Here is a 13,445-nt window from a genome sequence, read left to right as displayed (position 1 = left end):
GCTTCTGGCTCTCCAGGCTCAGCAACTGGCGCCACCTCTTCTGGTGCTTCCTCCTCCTCTTCCTCTTCTGGGACCTCTGCTTCAGGCATCTCGGGCACTTCAAAGATATTAGTGTGTTCCATTTTACATTGGTGAAATCACGTGCCAAGTAGGAACAAAAAACAGGGCAGCAGACACAGAACATCCCAACAGCCAGCTCAAAACCTCACATATGAACAGCACCGTTTACCCAGCATGCACAACATTGAGAGTCTCAGATAGGAATCCAAGACAGGCCAAGAGAAGGTAGGACAATGCTTAAGAGAAAAAGATTAAGGATCTTCTTTGTTAAGTTATCCATGAAGACAGGTACCTCTGGGTGCTGGAGGCTCTGGTGCTTTGGCAATGACCACAGGTACTTTTTCCTCACGAGTAGCCTTCCTGGGCACCTCGGGTGCTTCAAAGATATTAGTAACAGTCAGTTTTACACATTAAACAGGAAGATGAACAGTGAAACATAAAACTAGAGATGTGCTCCCAACAGTAACCAAGCCGATCTCACGGTATCGACCCGTGTTCCACTCACTCACATACACACAAAACTCGGGCAGAGACACAGACACAGTGGTGATGCCAAGTAGGTTCTGTGAGAACACTGCTGCTGTGGTTAGTACAGCTTGAGGGTGAGGCGTGAATTAGGATACCCCCCACTGAACTCAGTGGCCTTCCCTCCCCGGGAGGAGAGACTGGCACTCTCAGCCCCGCTGGGATCCGACTCTTCCCTGGGAGCACCCTCAGCCCATTTCTTATCTGCTGTCAATTCTTATGAATCTGCCAGTGTTTTGCATTTAGCAGTGTGGGCAGTGACAGAGGGAGGAACCCCGTATTTTTCCTTTGTCTCTGTTTCCGTCCTTTTCCATTTCCATTCTTTCTTTATGTTTTTCTTTTTATTGATTTCTTTTTTTCATCCTAAGTAGCTCTCTTGCCTGAATGCTCATATCACTGTGGCAACTTCCACAGCCTGTATGGTTCACTGGATTTTGTAACCATTCTTTTTTCTTTATAATTTCTAAATTATCAGCATTTTCTTTAAACACTTGATATGCTGTCACTTCTTCCTGTCCTCATATGTGCGTTTCTCAGTAATAATTGGGTTTTTTTAATTTTAAAAGATTCATGCCTATCACATACATTAACTGAGACTGCCGAAAGAGTCATGGATACATTCACTGTGTCAGTTTATGATGACAAAATTGGGCAGTAATCAGCAAAAAAATATGATCAAGTTTTAAAATATAACATTTTAGTATCTGCTGATTCAGAATATGAAAACAAAACAGTAAATTCAAAATCACTTTTGGGCTGTTTACACAAAATCCTAGATAATTGAATTCCTAACTGATACACAGCACAGAACGTAGAGACTTCAGGTAATCACAAACAGACAGGATAACAGACATCAGAAGTAACATGTAAGACAGTAAGAAACAGTTTCATTCAGGCTGATGCACAGAGTGACAGGTACCTCGAACTGGTGCGGGTTCTGGCTTTTTTGGCACAGTTACGGGTGTGGGCTCTTCCAGAACACCTTTCTTGGACACCTTGAGCACTTCAAAGATATTAGTATATTTTAGTTTTGTGGGCACTACAGATGACTATGAAACAATAACACAATAATACATGCACACAGTCTTCTTTGAGAAAGTGTTGTGGTTACATTCAGTCAGCAGTTATGCTTTGCTTCAAATGAGCAGGGTGTCAAATATGTCACTCAGGAGATGGGAATTTTGTGTTTAGTTTCTGTTTCTGAGTCAAGGTGGAAATGCAGAAAACATATGTCCTCTCTGTAACACCTGATCAGAGACTTATGGAATCCTACTGTAGTTGAGTATCAGTCATGTATCATTCATGAGTACTTTGTCACTGTAACATAATTTTTTTAGGAAAGGAACTTTTTCTTTATCATTACCACTTTTTTCCTGTCAATTATTTCCATTCTTTACACCTCCTCTCCATTTTCAGTTTTCCAGAGTTCCTGTCTTTTAGACTCTTTTTTTTTCTTTTTTACAGAAATATATACTTCCTTTCCTCTCCTCTCTTTTGGATTATATTAATGACCCTTTCACGTGCTAATAAGATCATCAGTAGACACATCCAGTCTTTTGCTAGCAAATCTACCTCATACACACTGGTGCTAACTTACTTTTAAAGAGGCAGAGAACTGATACTGCTACTGTCATCCAGCAGTACAGTCTATTAGAAAATTCAGGGATGCAACTTTATGTTCCTTAAACAGAAGACTTATTTGCAGGCTCTTCTTCAGAACACACTATTCTGTTTAAACTAAGCATTCAGTAAAAGTTAACTCTTAAACTTTACAAAAAGTTCAGAAAACTGCAGATATTTTTTCAATGAACTGAACCTGGTTTTACTGTCGTGTTTTTAACACTCCACATTGCACTTGATATTTCTTATGCACCTATTTCTGATAGGTCATCACCAGAAAAATTAGTTCAACTTAAGTCCAGAAGAGCATGATGTTTCTTTCTAAAGATGATACTAATAGTGATGACATGTACCTTTGGCTGCTGGTGGTTCTGGTGTTTTGGGTACAGCAACAGGCACTTTTTCTTGCAGGACAGCTTTCTTGGACACCTTGAGCACTTTAAAGATATTAGTTCTTGTTAATTTGACAGTTAAAAAAATACAAAATACGATAACACATGATAAAATCAAAGAGTTTAGATATTTCTAACACTGTAACATTCCTCTTGTGACAGGTTGGTTAGTCAAATATTCAAAGATAGGCACAGCAGAGGCTGGGGTAGAGGACATATAATAAATCTTACAAAAAAGAAGGCATAACAAATATGAATCAATACACTAAAATAAAAAGCAACTCCCCCCAAAATATATACCTTTAGCTTGTGGAGCTTCTGGTTTCTTTGGCACAGTCACAGGTTTCTTGGGCACAGCCACAGGCTTTGGAGGAACGACCACTGGCACCTCCTCTTCTGGCTCTTCCTCCTCGACCACCTCAGGCACTTTAAAGATATTACTTCCTTTTACTTGACTGATGTAAAGGTCAGTAAATGGTCAAATGCAAACAGCAAAGCAAGAAAGTAAACCCTTGACAGACTATAAGATAGTCCTCTTCAGGCAACTACTCCTCCTTCAGGTGGAAGACTCCCAAGAAAGAGCCCAAGTATGGGCTTATGAAAGAGTGCTTGCAAACAAGTCCCAACCTCCCTGCTCCTGCAGGCATATACAGGCATAAACAGACACAACACGACCAAATGCCACTCACACCTCTCCCCACAGAACACAGAGGGGCAAAGAGCACTCAGCGCTGTGGCAAACTGGGGGGCATGGCTGGCTCGATCAGCACACCACCCTGTACCTTCAGCTGGAGGAGCTTCTGGCTCTCCAGGCTCAGCAACTGGCGCCACCTCTTCTGGTGCTTCCTCCTCCTCTCCCTCTTCTGGGACCTCTGCTTCAGGCATCTCGGGCACTTCAAAGATATTAGTGTGTTCCATTTTACATTGGTGAAATCACGTGCCAAGTAGGAACAAAAAACAGGGCAGCAGACACAGAACATCCCAACAGCCAGCTCAAAACCTCACATATGAACAGCACCGTTTACCCAGCATGCACAACATTGAGAGTCTCAGATAGGAATCCGAGACAGGCCAAGAGAAGGTAGGACAATGCTTAAGAGAAGAAGATTAAGGATCTTCTTTGTTAAGTTATCCATGAAGACAGGTACCTCTGGGTGCTGGAGGCTCTGGTGCTTTGGCAATGACCACAGGTACTTTTTCCTCACGAGTAGCCTTCCTGGGCACCTCGGGTGCTTCAAAGATATTAGTAACAGTCAGTTTTACACATTAAACAGGAAGATGAACAGTGAAACATAAAACTAGAGATGTGCTCCCAACAGTAACCAAGCCGATCTCACGGTATCGACCCGTGTTCCACTCACTCACATACACACAAAACTCGGGCAGAGACACAGACACAGTGGTGATGCCAAGTAGGTTCTGTGAGAACACTGCTGCTGTGGTTAGTACAGCTTGAGGGTGAGGCGTGAATTAGGATACCCCCCACTGAACTCAGTGGCCTTCCCTCCCCAGGAGGAGAGACTGGCACTCTCAGCCCCGCTGGGATCCGACTCTTCCCTGGGAGCACCCTCAGCCCATTTCTTATCTGCTGTCAATTCTTATGAATCTGCCAGTGTTTTGCATTCAGCATTGTAGGCAGTGATGTGGTGAGGAACATAAATCTCATCATCCTTACTATTTCTCTCCTTCATTTCTGTTCTGTTTTTTCAACTCTTTCACAGTTTAAGTGTGTGAGGGCTTTTGACTTAGCGAGGTTTCAGGGCTTCTATATTTCTGTATTCAGAAATTGCATTTGGTGAGGTTAGAAGGGCTACCTGCAGAATGAGTAAGTTTCCTTGCTCTCCTTATCATGTGATGAAAAATTGTCCTGCACAAATACAGAAGATCTGATGGTCTTGTATTTAGTAACCACGTGCAACTCAACTGTAGATTTGCAGAACCTGCTTTCTTGGGTTCTCATGAACTTCTGGTTTGAAATAATTACATCAATGTATGACTACAGACGTTTTTTCTCATATGAAGTTTCCCCACAGAATGAAGACTATCCCGATCTACCACAAATTTGAAGAAGCACTGCATTTACTAATGAGTTTGGAGTATCTGTTACTTGGGATCTAGGCCCAGATCACACATGCCAAATTCTTACAATACTTTTTTCCTATCTAGATACGCCCCTTTTTTTACCTTGGGACTTGTTTTCTCATAGCCATTTCAGTTCCTTCACAGTCCATTGAACCTGGCTTTTGCCCCTATTCTCTTGGAAGTGATCAGTTTCTATGTTTGGGGGTGGGTTTTTGGGTTGGTTGAGCTGGTGTGTTGATTTCCCTTTGCGTGTGTGTGGTTTTTGTTTGTTTGTTTGTTTGTTTTCTTAATATTCCTGTGTCACGACTGTGTCTGGTTGTTACAACCACACAATAAGACAGGGTTCTTAGTGGTTGAAGAAACACACTTTTGTTAAAAAGCCCATTTATATTACTTGAGATTCTTGGAAAAATTATAAAGACAGAAGTTTACATTAAAAATCCAAGGTAGAAAGCTCTTTCCCATGTATCTTCTCAGTTTTTATATATAGAATTTTAGATCTTGAACACATATAAAGGGGATTGGGACAGTCCCTAATATTCCCTATGTATTTGTCATTGTGATAGAATGTCCTGAGTTGGAAGGTATCCACAAGGATCATCGAGTCCAACTCCTGTCCCTGCATATGACAGCTCCACAGTTCACACCATAGAATTTGTACACAGCACAGAACGTAGAGACTTCAGGTAATCACAAACAGACAGGATAACAGACATCAGAAGTAACATGTAAGACAGTAAGAAACAGTTTCATTCAGGCTGATGCACAGAGTGACAGGTACCTCGAACTGGTGCAGGTTCTGGCTTTTTTGGCACAGTTACGGGTGTGGGCTCTTCCAGAACACCTTTCTTGGACACCTTGAGCACTTCAAAGATATTAGTATATTTTAGTTTATGGGCACTACAGATGACTATGAAACAATAACACAATAATACATGCACACAGTCTTCTTTGAGAAAGTGTTGTGGTTACATTCAGTCAGCAGTTATGCTTTGCTTCAAATGAGCAGGGTGTCAAATATGTCACTCAGGAGATGGGAATTTTGTGTTTAGTTTCTGTTTCTGAGTCAAGGTGGAAATGCAGAAAACATATGTCCTCTCTGTAACACCTGATCAGAGACTTACTTATGGAATCCTACTGTGGTCGATTATCAGTCATGTATCATGCAAGACTGTGTGTTCTGTGCTGGTTTTGGCAGTCTCTGTCATATTTTTACTTATCACTTGGATATTATCACTATTTTGTTGACTTTGCCTTTATTTTGCCATCTTTGTATGTTTCCTCTCTTTTTTTGCTTTCTGTGTTCTTTCCTGTAATAGTCTAACCTTCCATTCTAATCACTGCTGCTTATAACTTTTTCTTGTTATGTTCATTTAATTTATTTCAATGCTTTAAATATCACTGTGAGGTGGTGCTTCACTTGAGGAATGTTGTCATATTTCAGATCGAGATAATCTGGTGGCACAGGCAATGCTTACGTCTCTGGCCAGTGCTGGGACTTTGTAAATGAAATGAAATGATGCAGCACTGTATCTGTCTATGGTGTGTATAGTTTTAGGGTGTCTTAAGTACTTTAATTATAAAGTCTCTTATCCTGATTAATCTCAGAAAATAAATGCCTCTTACAGGAGGCAGTGAATTAGATGTTCACGGGAGCTTTACAGCTCTTCAGTGCTATTCATATAATGTAACAACTTTGCAAATCAGAGTGGAGAACGTTGACATACGATCAAAATACAGCAAGTTATAATTAACAGTTTAAAGAAAAGATTCTTCTTCTGGTTCATGTTGCTATCCATGGCAACACAGGTACTTAGAGATATTTGCAATTACCTCGCTCTATGTACGGAAACTGCTACTCTCTGCGGAAACATTCATTTTCTGCTTATTTTGTCCTTTCCGGTAGAATCACAAAATTTTTTAGGTTGGAAAAGACCTTTAAGATCATTTGGTCCAACTGTAAACATAGTGCCGAGTCCCACTAAATCATGTACTAAACCATCCCTACTAATGATTTGAGCAACAATTCTTGTTAGAATCCATACAATTTTGGCATTTATTGGTAGATAGGAGTTCTTCCTGATTTATTGCTACAGCCTAAGAAATCAAATCTTACCTCCTAAACATTTTGAATATGTCAAAAAAAAAAGCCCAACCAAACACCACAAAAGTTTGGATGGTTTTAGTTGAGGAAACATTTGACACCCCTGCACAGCAATTCATATTTAGTGCATATCTCTCACATTTTAGATATCAGAGTATATACTGAAAGATCAATTTACAATAGGATTAATAAAAAAACCCCAACCCTTCCTTATGACCATAATCATGGTGGCATGTACCTTTAGCAAGGGGAGATCCTGGTTTTTTAGGTACAGCAATGGGCACTTTCTCCTCTGGGACAGCCCTCTCAGGCATCTCAGGCACTTCAAAGATATTAGTGCATGTTATTTTACAGTTACAGTACAACAACACAGAGACTGAAACACAGACAACAGAAATGTTCTGAAGCAACAATCTGGCACATACTCATACTTCGTGTGATTTGTTTAGCAAGCATCATTTAAAACCTCAGATTCAAAATGACAGACAGAAGAGGTTAAGATAATACTTAAGAGAAAAAATTAGGTGTGTTTATCACGTATTCATGATAACATGTACCTCTGGCTGATGGAAGTTCTGACTTTTCAGGAAGAGCTACAGGAATTTTCTCTTCTGGGACAGCCTTTTCAGGCACTGCAGGCTCTTTAAAGATATTAGTATCTTTTAGTTATGTGTGTTAAGCTTTAAAATGTGCAGTGAAACATACTATACTCATAAGAAGGAAAAGAGATCCTATTCATAAGAGGTACCTTTAGGCTGTGGAGCTGCTCGTTTTCTAGGTATAGCAACATGCTTTCCAGCCAGCTCGGCTGGTGGTGGTTCCTCAGGTGCCAAAAGAGGCTCTGGTTCTTCGGATGCCACTTCAGGCTTTGGTTTTCGAAGTGCTGTGGAAGGCTCTACTTTTTGGGATGCTAAAATTGGTCCTGGTTCCTCAGGCACCACAACATGTTCTGACTTGCAGGGTGCCACAAGAGGCTTTGATTTTCTGGACACTGCAATATGCATTGATTTTTGGAAATCTGCAGCAAACTCTGTTTCTTCATGTGCTACAACAAGCTCTGTTTTCTGGGGTCGCACCAAAGGTTTTATTTTGGGAGGCACCACAACATGCTCTGATTTTTGGGTTGATGCAACTGTCTCTGACTCCTCAGGTGTCCCAGTGAGCTCAGGTTCCTCAACGGCCATGAAGGACTCTGGTTTTTGAGGTTCCACAACAGGCTTTTGTTTTGAGGGCATCACACCATGCTTTAGCTTTTGGGGTGGCACATCAAGCTTGGGTTCTTCAGGTACCATAACAAACTCAGGTTTCTCAGACACTATAACATGCTCTGATTTTTGGGGTTCCACAACAACCTTTTGCTTTGGGGGCATGGCACCATGCTTTAGTTTTTGGGATGCCACATCAGGCTTGGGTTCCTCAGGTACCACAACAAACTCTGGTTTCTCAGACCCCACAACATGCTCTGGTTTTTGGGATGCCACAATGGTTTCTGGTTTTTGGGGTGCCAAAACAGTCTTGGGCTCCTCAGATGCCACAACTTGCTCTAGTTTTTGGGGTGCCGTAACAGGCTTTCGTTTTTGGGCCACTCTAGCAGGTTCCGGTTCTTGAGGTTCTATCTCTTGAGGCTTTGGTTTTGGGGGCCCTGCGATGGGCTTTGGTTTTCGGGAAACTGGAACAGGTACTTTCTTTTCTTGGAAAGTTGTCTTGGTCACTTTATGTACATAAAAGATATTAGTTCTAAATTTAACAACTGCATAAACAATCATACCAAATTTAAGTGAAACATAAAACATAAAACCACAATTGTAATTAAAATATTAAAACCATATCAGGTTTCAATCATTTGTGTTGGCCTTTTTAAGGATGAATATACCACATTTTGGCTTTTCTCCATTTTCTCTCAAATGTACCCCTCTTCCTGGCCCAACCCTCATGCCCCCATATACAAGTGCATACATGCACTGATCATATAACTTCAACTATAAGTGAAATCCATGGTAATTATAAACAGAATGGACAGGACAAAAGATATTAATAACATTGCAGATAATAAGCTGAAGACTCCCAAGAATTAGCAGTGATGGCATCTAGTTTTTCTTGGTGGATTTTCTGGTCTTTCAATTACACTGATATCTTCTGCTCTTAGTTACTAGAATGGGTACATTCTTTCTTCTACTATTATCACTTTAAAGATGTTAGTTGTGGTTGTTTTCGTGAAGCAAAGCAGGTAGAATAGATAAGAATAATCCAAAATAGTAAGAAGAATTGATGTATAAAATAAAGGCAATTCAGACATCCAGGGTTTGTCACTATTCTTTGAAAAGACCCCTGTATGTCTGTTTCACACACATATGCAGATACAAAGAACAAGTCTAATCTGGAATCTCAGAAAAAAGAAGGCATAGAAAATGACAGTGTTAAAGATAAAAAATATTGGGTTTTATCAGTATTTATCAGTATCAAGATTTACCTTTCTCTGGCAGAGGTTCTGGTTCTTCAGCTGCAGCCTCTGGTTCTGGAACAACCACAGGTTCTGGTTCTTTAGGCACAGGTATTTTCTTTTCTGGAACAACTTTCTTCGGCACCTCGGGTTCTTTAAAGATATTTGTTTGCTTTACTTTCAGGAATTTGAAGAATAAAAATTGCAAAGGCAACAATAGCCCCAAGGTGAAAATTATAAAACAGCATTAGGAAAAAAAATGCCCCTCATAAATAGCCCATGTTTTTTTAATCTTGCTTGATGCATGCCATTAATAGCTATTGTTTCTTACTGGGAGCTAGTCATAAATGAAGAAGACAACGCAATCTGTAACATTTATAAATATTAGAATATACAAAAAAGAGGATAATACAGACTTTAGAAAGATAATATTTTGAGAAACATTAAAATTTCTGTGCAATTTTACCAGGATTGAACATGTACCTTTACGTGGTGGAGGTTCTGGTTTTTTAGGAGCTTCAATGTGTACCTTTTCCTCTGAAACCACCTTCTTGGGCACCTCAGGCACTTTAAAGAAAGTAATTGATTTTCTTTGTATGAAATTCAAATACATGTCTGCAGCATTAAGAAACTAAGAAAAAGTAAACCTTCGGAACATCAAAAGCATCAGTGGTTTTGGATGTGAATGTCAACTTTTTTCTTTGCCTACAGAAAATTCTTTCTGATGTCTTACTGAGGTACAGGTGCAAAAACTACAATTTAAACAACAAAAGTATTTTATAGAATGTTTATAGTAAAAGTAAATTGTAAATTAGTAATATGTTAAAATGCTACTCTAGACAACGAAGAGTTTTTCTTTCGTTAATTGTGTACAGCAATTTGCTGGTGGAGGTTCTGGTTTCTTCAGTACTTTAACTGAAACCTCTTCTGAGACCACTTTCTTTGGTATCTCAGGAACTTGAAAAATATTGAGAACTTTTACTATAAGAATTTCATAAACAACATTAAAGCATAACAGCAGAACAGTATTAGTGAGAACACTAATTACCAAGATCTGGTTTTTGCACACAACACATCTGTTCACTTGAAAAAACTTTAAGAACAGAAGAAAATTCTAACAGATGTCTTGGGTACTGTCTTCTATAGTGTTAAAACAATAAAAGAGTGATGGTTTTGATTCTGTTAATTTTGTCATAATGACAAGTACCTTTAGCTGGTGGAACTGCTGGTTTTTTAGGCTCCGCAACTGGTATTTTCTCCTCTGGGACTTTCTTGGGCACTTCTGGCACTTTAAAATTAATAACTATGTTATTAATATGTTAAATAGCTTGAAGTGGAAAAAGAAACAAACAAAAGGACACCAGGTAACATGAACTAAACATAAAAATCTTTAATGAATAGGCTTTTTTTCTCTCAATCTTGACCAAATCATTTAAGAGAAGTAAAGAGGCTGCTCCCAAAAATGAAATACAAAAATCACAGTTTATCAGACAGAAAGATGGGGGAAAAGTACCAAAAAGGTTGTATCACCGAAAGTAAGACACATCATTGCCATGGTTTTATTAATGACAAGTACCTTTAGCTGGTGGTATTTCTGGCTTTTTAGGCACAGCAACTTTGATTTTCTCTTCTACAATTACTTCCTTCGGTGCTTCAGGCACTTTAAGGAATGAGATTGTTTTCAGTTATATGAAATTTTACAGCTACGTTCAAAACTTTTCAGTAGAAATCGCGAAGTAGGGAGGTTCTGAACGGAACCATTGATTTGACATGTTTATTTACTTAAGGTTCTCTTAAGTTCCTGTAAAGCCTAAGGAAACACCTCAGAATCTTTTGGAGTGTCTTCTCCTTCTACATTACATTATTTTTCAGTTTTATTCAACAATTTGACTAAGGCTGCCATTGTCCATTCTGTGTTCCTTGTCACATTCTTCAATGCATGAGGACATAGTGGCATAAATTTTTCAATGATACATGAAGGGTTTTCTCTGGTGTTAGACATCTGTATCCCTTATTCTATACTTTGAAATTATTAAACTTTCTTTTGGGGCTAATTTTTCACTGTCAGTAGGGAGCATTTCAGATGACAGAAGCACTGTTTTCTATTTAAGATTTCTGCTGTGGTTCTCAAGTATCAGTCTCATCCCTGCCCAGCCACAGCAGTATTTCTACCACAGTGGTACACTGATTACAGCTATGATTTAAAAATAAGAATTTTCAAAACAGAACTGTGGGCACAAAATTAAAAGCAATAGGACAATACAAACAACCAAAAAACTAATCTGCAGGCTCAAGGTAAAGGTTTTTTCTCTTCCAAATTTTAGTTGTTCATAGTGCAACATACCTTTGGCTGGTGGTGGTTCTGGTTTTCTGGGCACAGCAACGGGCACCTTCTCTTCTGGAATTTTCTTGGGCACCTCTGGAACTTTAAAGAGAAAAACATTCGTTTTTGTTATAATGAAGGCATTAAAAAATATCTAAATTATTAAGGAAGAGTCTCACCCGAAGCATATCAGAAAGAAATGTAGGATCAGATACAAAAAGGGATATGTCATACAAAAAATGTATAGTTACATAGTACTAGGAAATTTTAGAAATGAGAAATAAAGGGTAATCTTTTATTGTATTGTAAACCCTATTGCCCAAGAGAAAGAGAAATGTCCTTGTCAGAGAGTCACCATTATTGACATATAAGCTTTAGGTGGTATTACTCTTGTCATTTCAGGCACAGCAACACTTACTTTCTTTTTGGAGACAGATTTCTTAGGTACCTTGGACACTTTAAAGATATTAGTGTACATTTAGGAATTACAAAGATAAAACATGCAATACAGAGAAATAAGACAAAACAAGTATTTGTATAAGGATACTTTGACAACAGTTACATGTTCTGAAAAGTCTCCGTGGTTTTATCCCTCTGGCAAATAAGTCTGAAGCAACTTTGCTGGGGATCTTTTGTCACGCATGGTGACATGCCACACAAACTGCTAGTTCAGGCAGGCTTCTAAAATACCTGAATGAATTGTAACATCTGGTTTCTCTGCCTAATGCTATTTCCATTCAAAATTAAATCAATTGATCCCTAAGTTTAACATCAACCATATGAAAGAGGAAGTGTATATACTTCTCGCTTGAGTGTTGATAGAATTTCTAGGGCTGTTCACAGCACCTATAAACACCCATGATGGGAAAATATTTGTTCTGTAAATCTCACTCAGCTAGAGTTTTCCTTGTTTTCAGTCTCTCTGACTAGTTTCTGATACAATTCCTGTGCCATCACAAGGGGTTGCTCCTGGGTAGAAGAAACAGACTAACTCAACTAGTTTTTATTGATTTAACAACAAAAAACAAGGGAGAAGAAACTTAAAGGAAAAGGAGAAGGAAATGATATGTTGACCTACACCTTTGGCAGGTGAAGCTTCTAGCATTTTAGACAGAGGAACCATTTTCTCTTCAGGAATAGTTATTCTGGGCAATTCAGGAACTTGGAAGATATTTACTGATTTTAATTTTAATTTTATGACATAAAGACAAGCTGAGAAACAGGAAAAGGGACATATACAACATAAACGCCGCAACTGGACCATGAATTATTAAATCAGAGACAATGTAAGAAACACAGAAGATGTTACCAGCAAAAGACCTCAGTTCTATTAGGTTATCAAAGTACCTTTAGATGGTGGAGATTCTGGTCTTACAGGCACAGGAGTAGGTTCTGGTTTTTTAGGCACAGCAATAGGCACCTTTTCTTCTGGAACAGCTTTCTTAATGACTGTGGGCACTTTAAAGATATTAGTTCATTTTAAGTATTTATCCAGAATAGAAAGATAAGTCATAAAAAATCCCAAGTTTGTGATGTAAATAAAGTACTGCAAGAATGAACACAAATATTAATTACATTGAACAAGAACTAAAGCACGAACACAAATAATTTAATTTTCCTGGAGTTCATGACTGCAAATCACAGGAAGAGATGATGAAGGACATATATACCTCTAGGTGCTGTAGCCTCCTGTTTTCGGTGAACAGTGGAAATTTCTTCTTCTATGTGTATCTCCTCATAAACTTCATGTACTTGAAAGATATTAGTTTAAATACTTAAATTAACTTAGAATATCTTCAGAAAACAAGACAATGTGAAAGACAAAGAACAAATATAATCAAATATTTAAGCTCATCTTAAGATACGCAGGTCTAATTTATATCTACCCTCAAAATTAGG

At 38.7% G+C, this 13,445-nt stretch overlaps 1 protein-coding gene across 27 annotated transcripts in view; it reads right to left on the bottom strand.

Annotated features, from left to right (window-relative positions):
* The window catches only part of TTN (titin), a 245,118-nt gene that overhangs the window by 112,529 nt on the left and 119,144 nt on the right, over positions 1–13,445 (bottom strand). For 17 of the 27 annotated variants that reach the window (XM_065637152.1, XM_065637169.1, XM_065637171.1 and 14 more), the window contains 8 exons: positions 12,894–13,004; positions 11,568–11,648; positions 10,800–10,883; positions 10,431–10,511; positions 9,707–9,790; positions 9,254–9,376; positions 3,380–3,490; positions 2,898–3,023 (listed from right to left, as the gene is read on the bottom strand). In XM_065637152.1, the coding sequence (XP_065493224.1) occupies positions 2,898–3,023; positions 3,380–3,490; positions 9,254–9,376; positions 9,707–9,790; positions 10,431–10,511; positions 10,800–10,883; positions 11,568–11,648; positions 12,894–13,004 (801 nt within the window). Of the gene's footprint in view, positions 1–2,897; positions 3,024–3,379; positions 3,491–9,253; positions 9,377–9,706; positions 9,791–10,430; positions 10,512–10,799; positions 10,884–11,567; positions 11,649–12,893; positions 13,005–13,216; positions 13,298–13,445 lie in introns of all 27 variants that reach the window. The other 10 variants (XM_065637163.1, XM_065637167.1, XM_065637175.1 and 7 more) reach the window with 6 other exon arrangements.

The sequence above is a fragment of the Caloenas nicobarica genome, chromosome 6 (assembly GCF_036013445.1).
Source record: "Caloenas nicobarica isolate bCalNic1 chromosome 6, bCalNic1.hap1, whole genome shotgun sequence".
In the NCBI taxonomy this organism is placed as follows: domain Eukaryota; kingdom Metazoa; phylum Chordata; class Aves; order Columbiformes; family Columbidae; genus Caloenas; species Caloenas nicobarica.
This window is presented reverse-complemented; position numbering and strand designations above follow the sequence as displayed.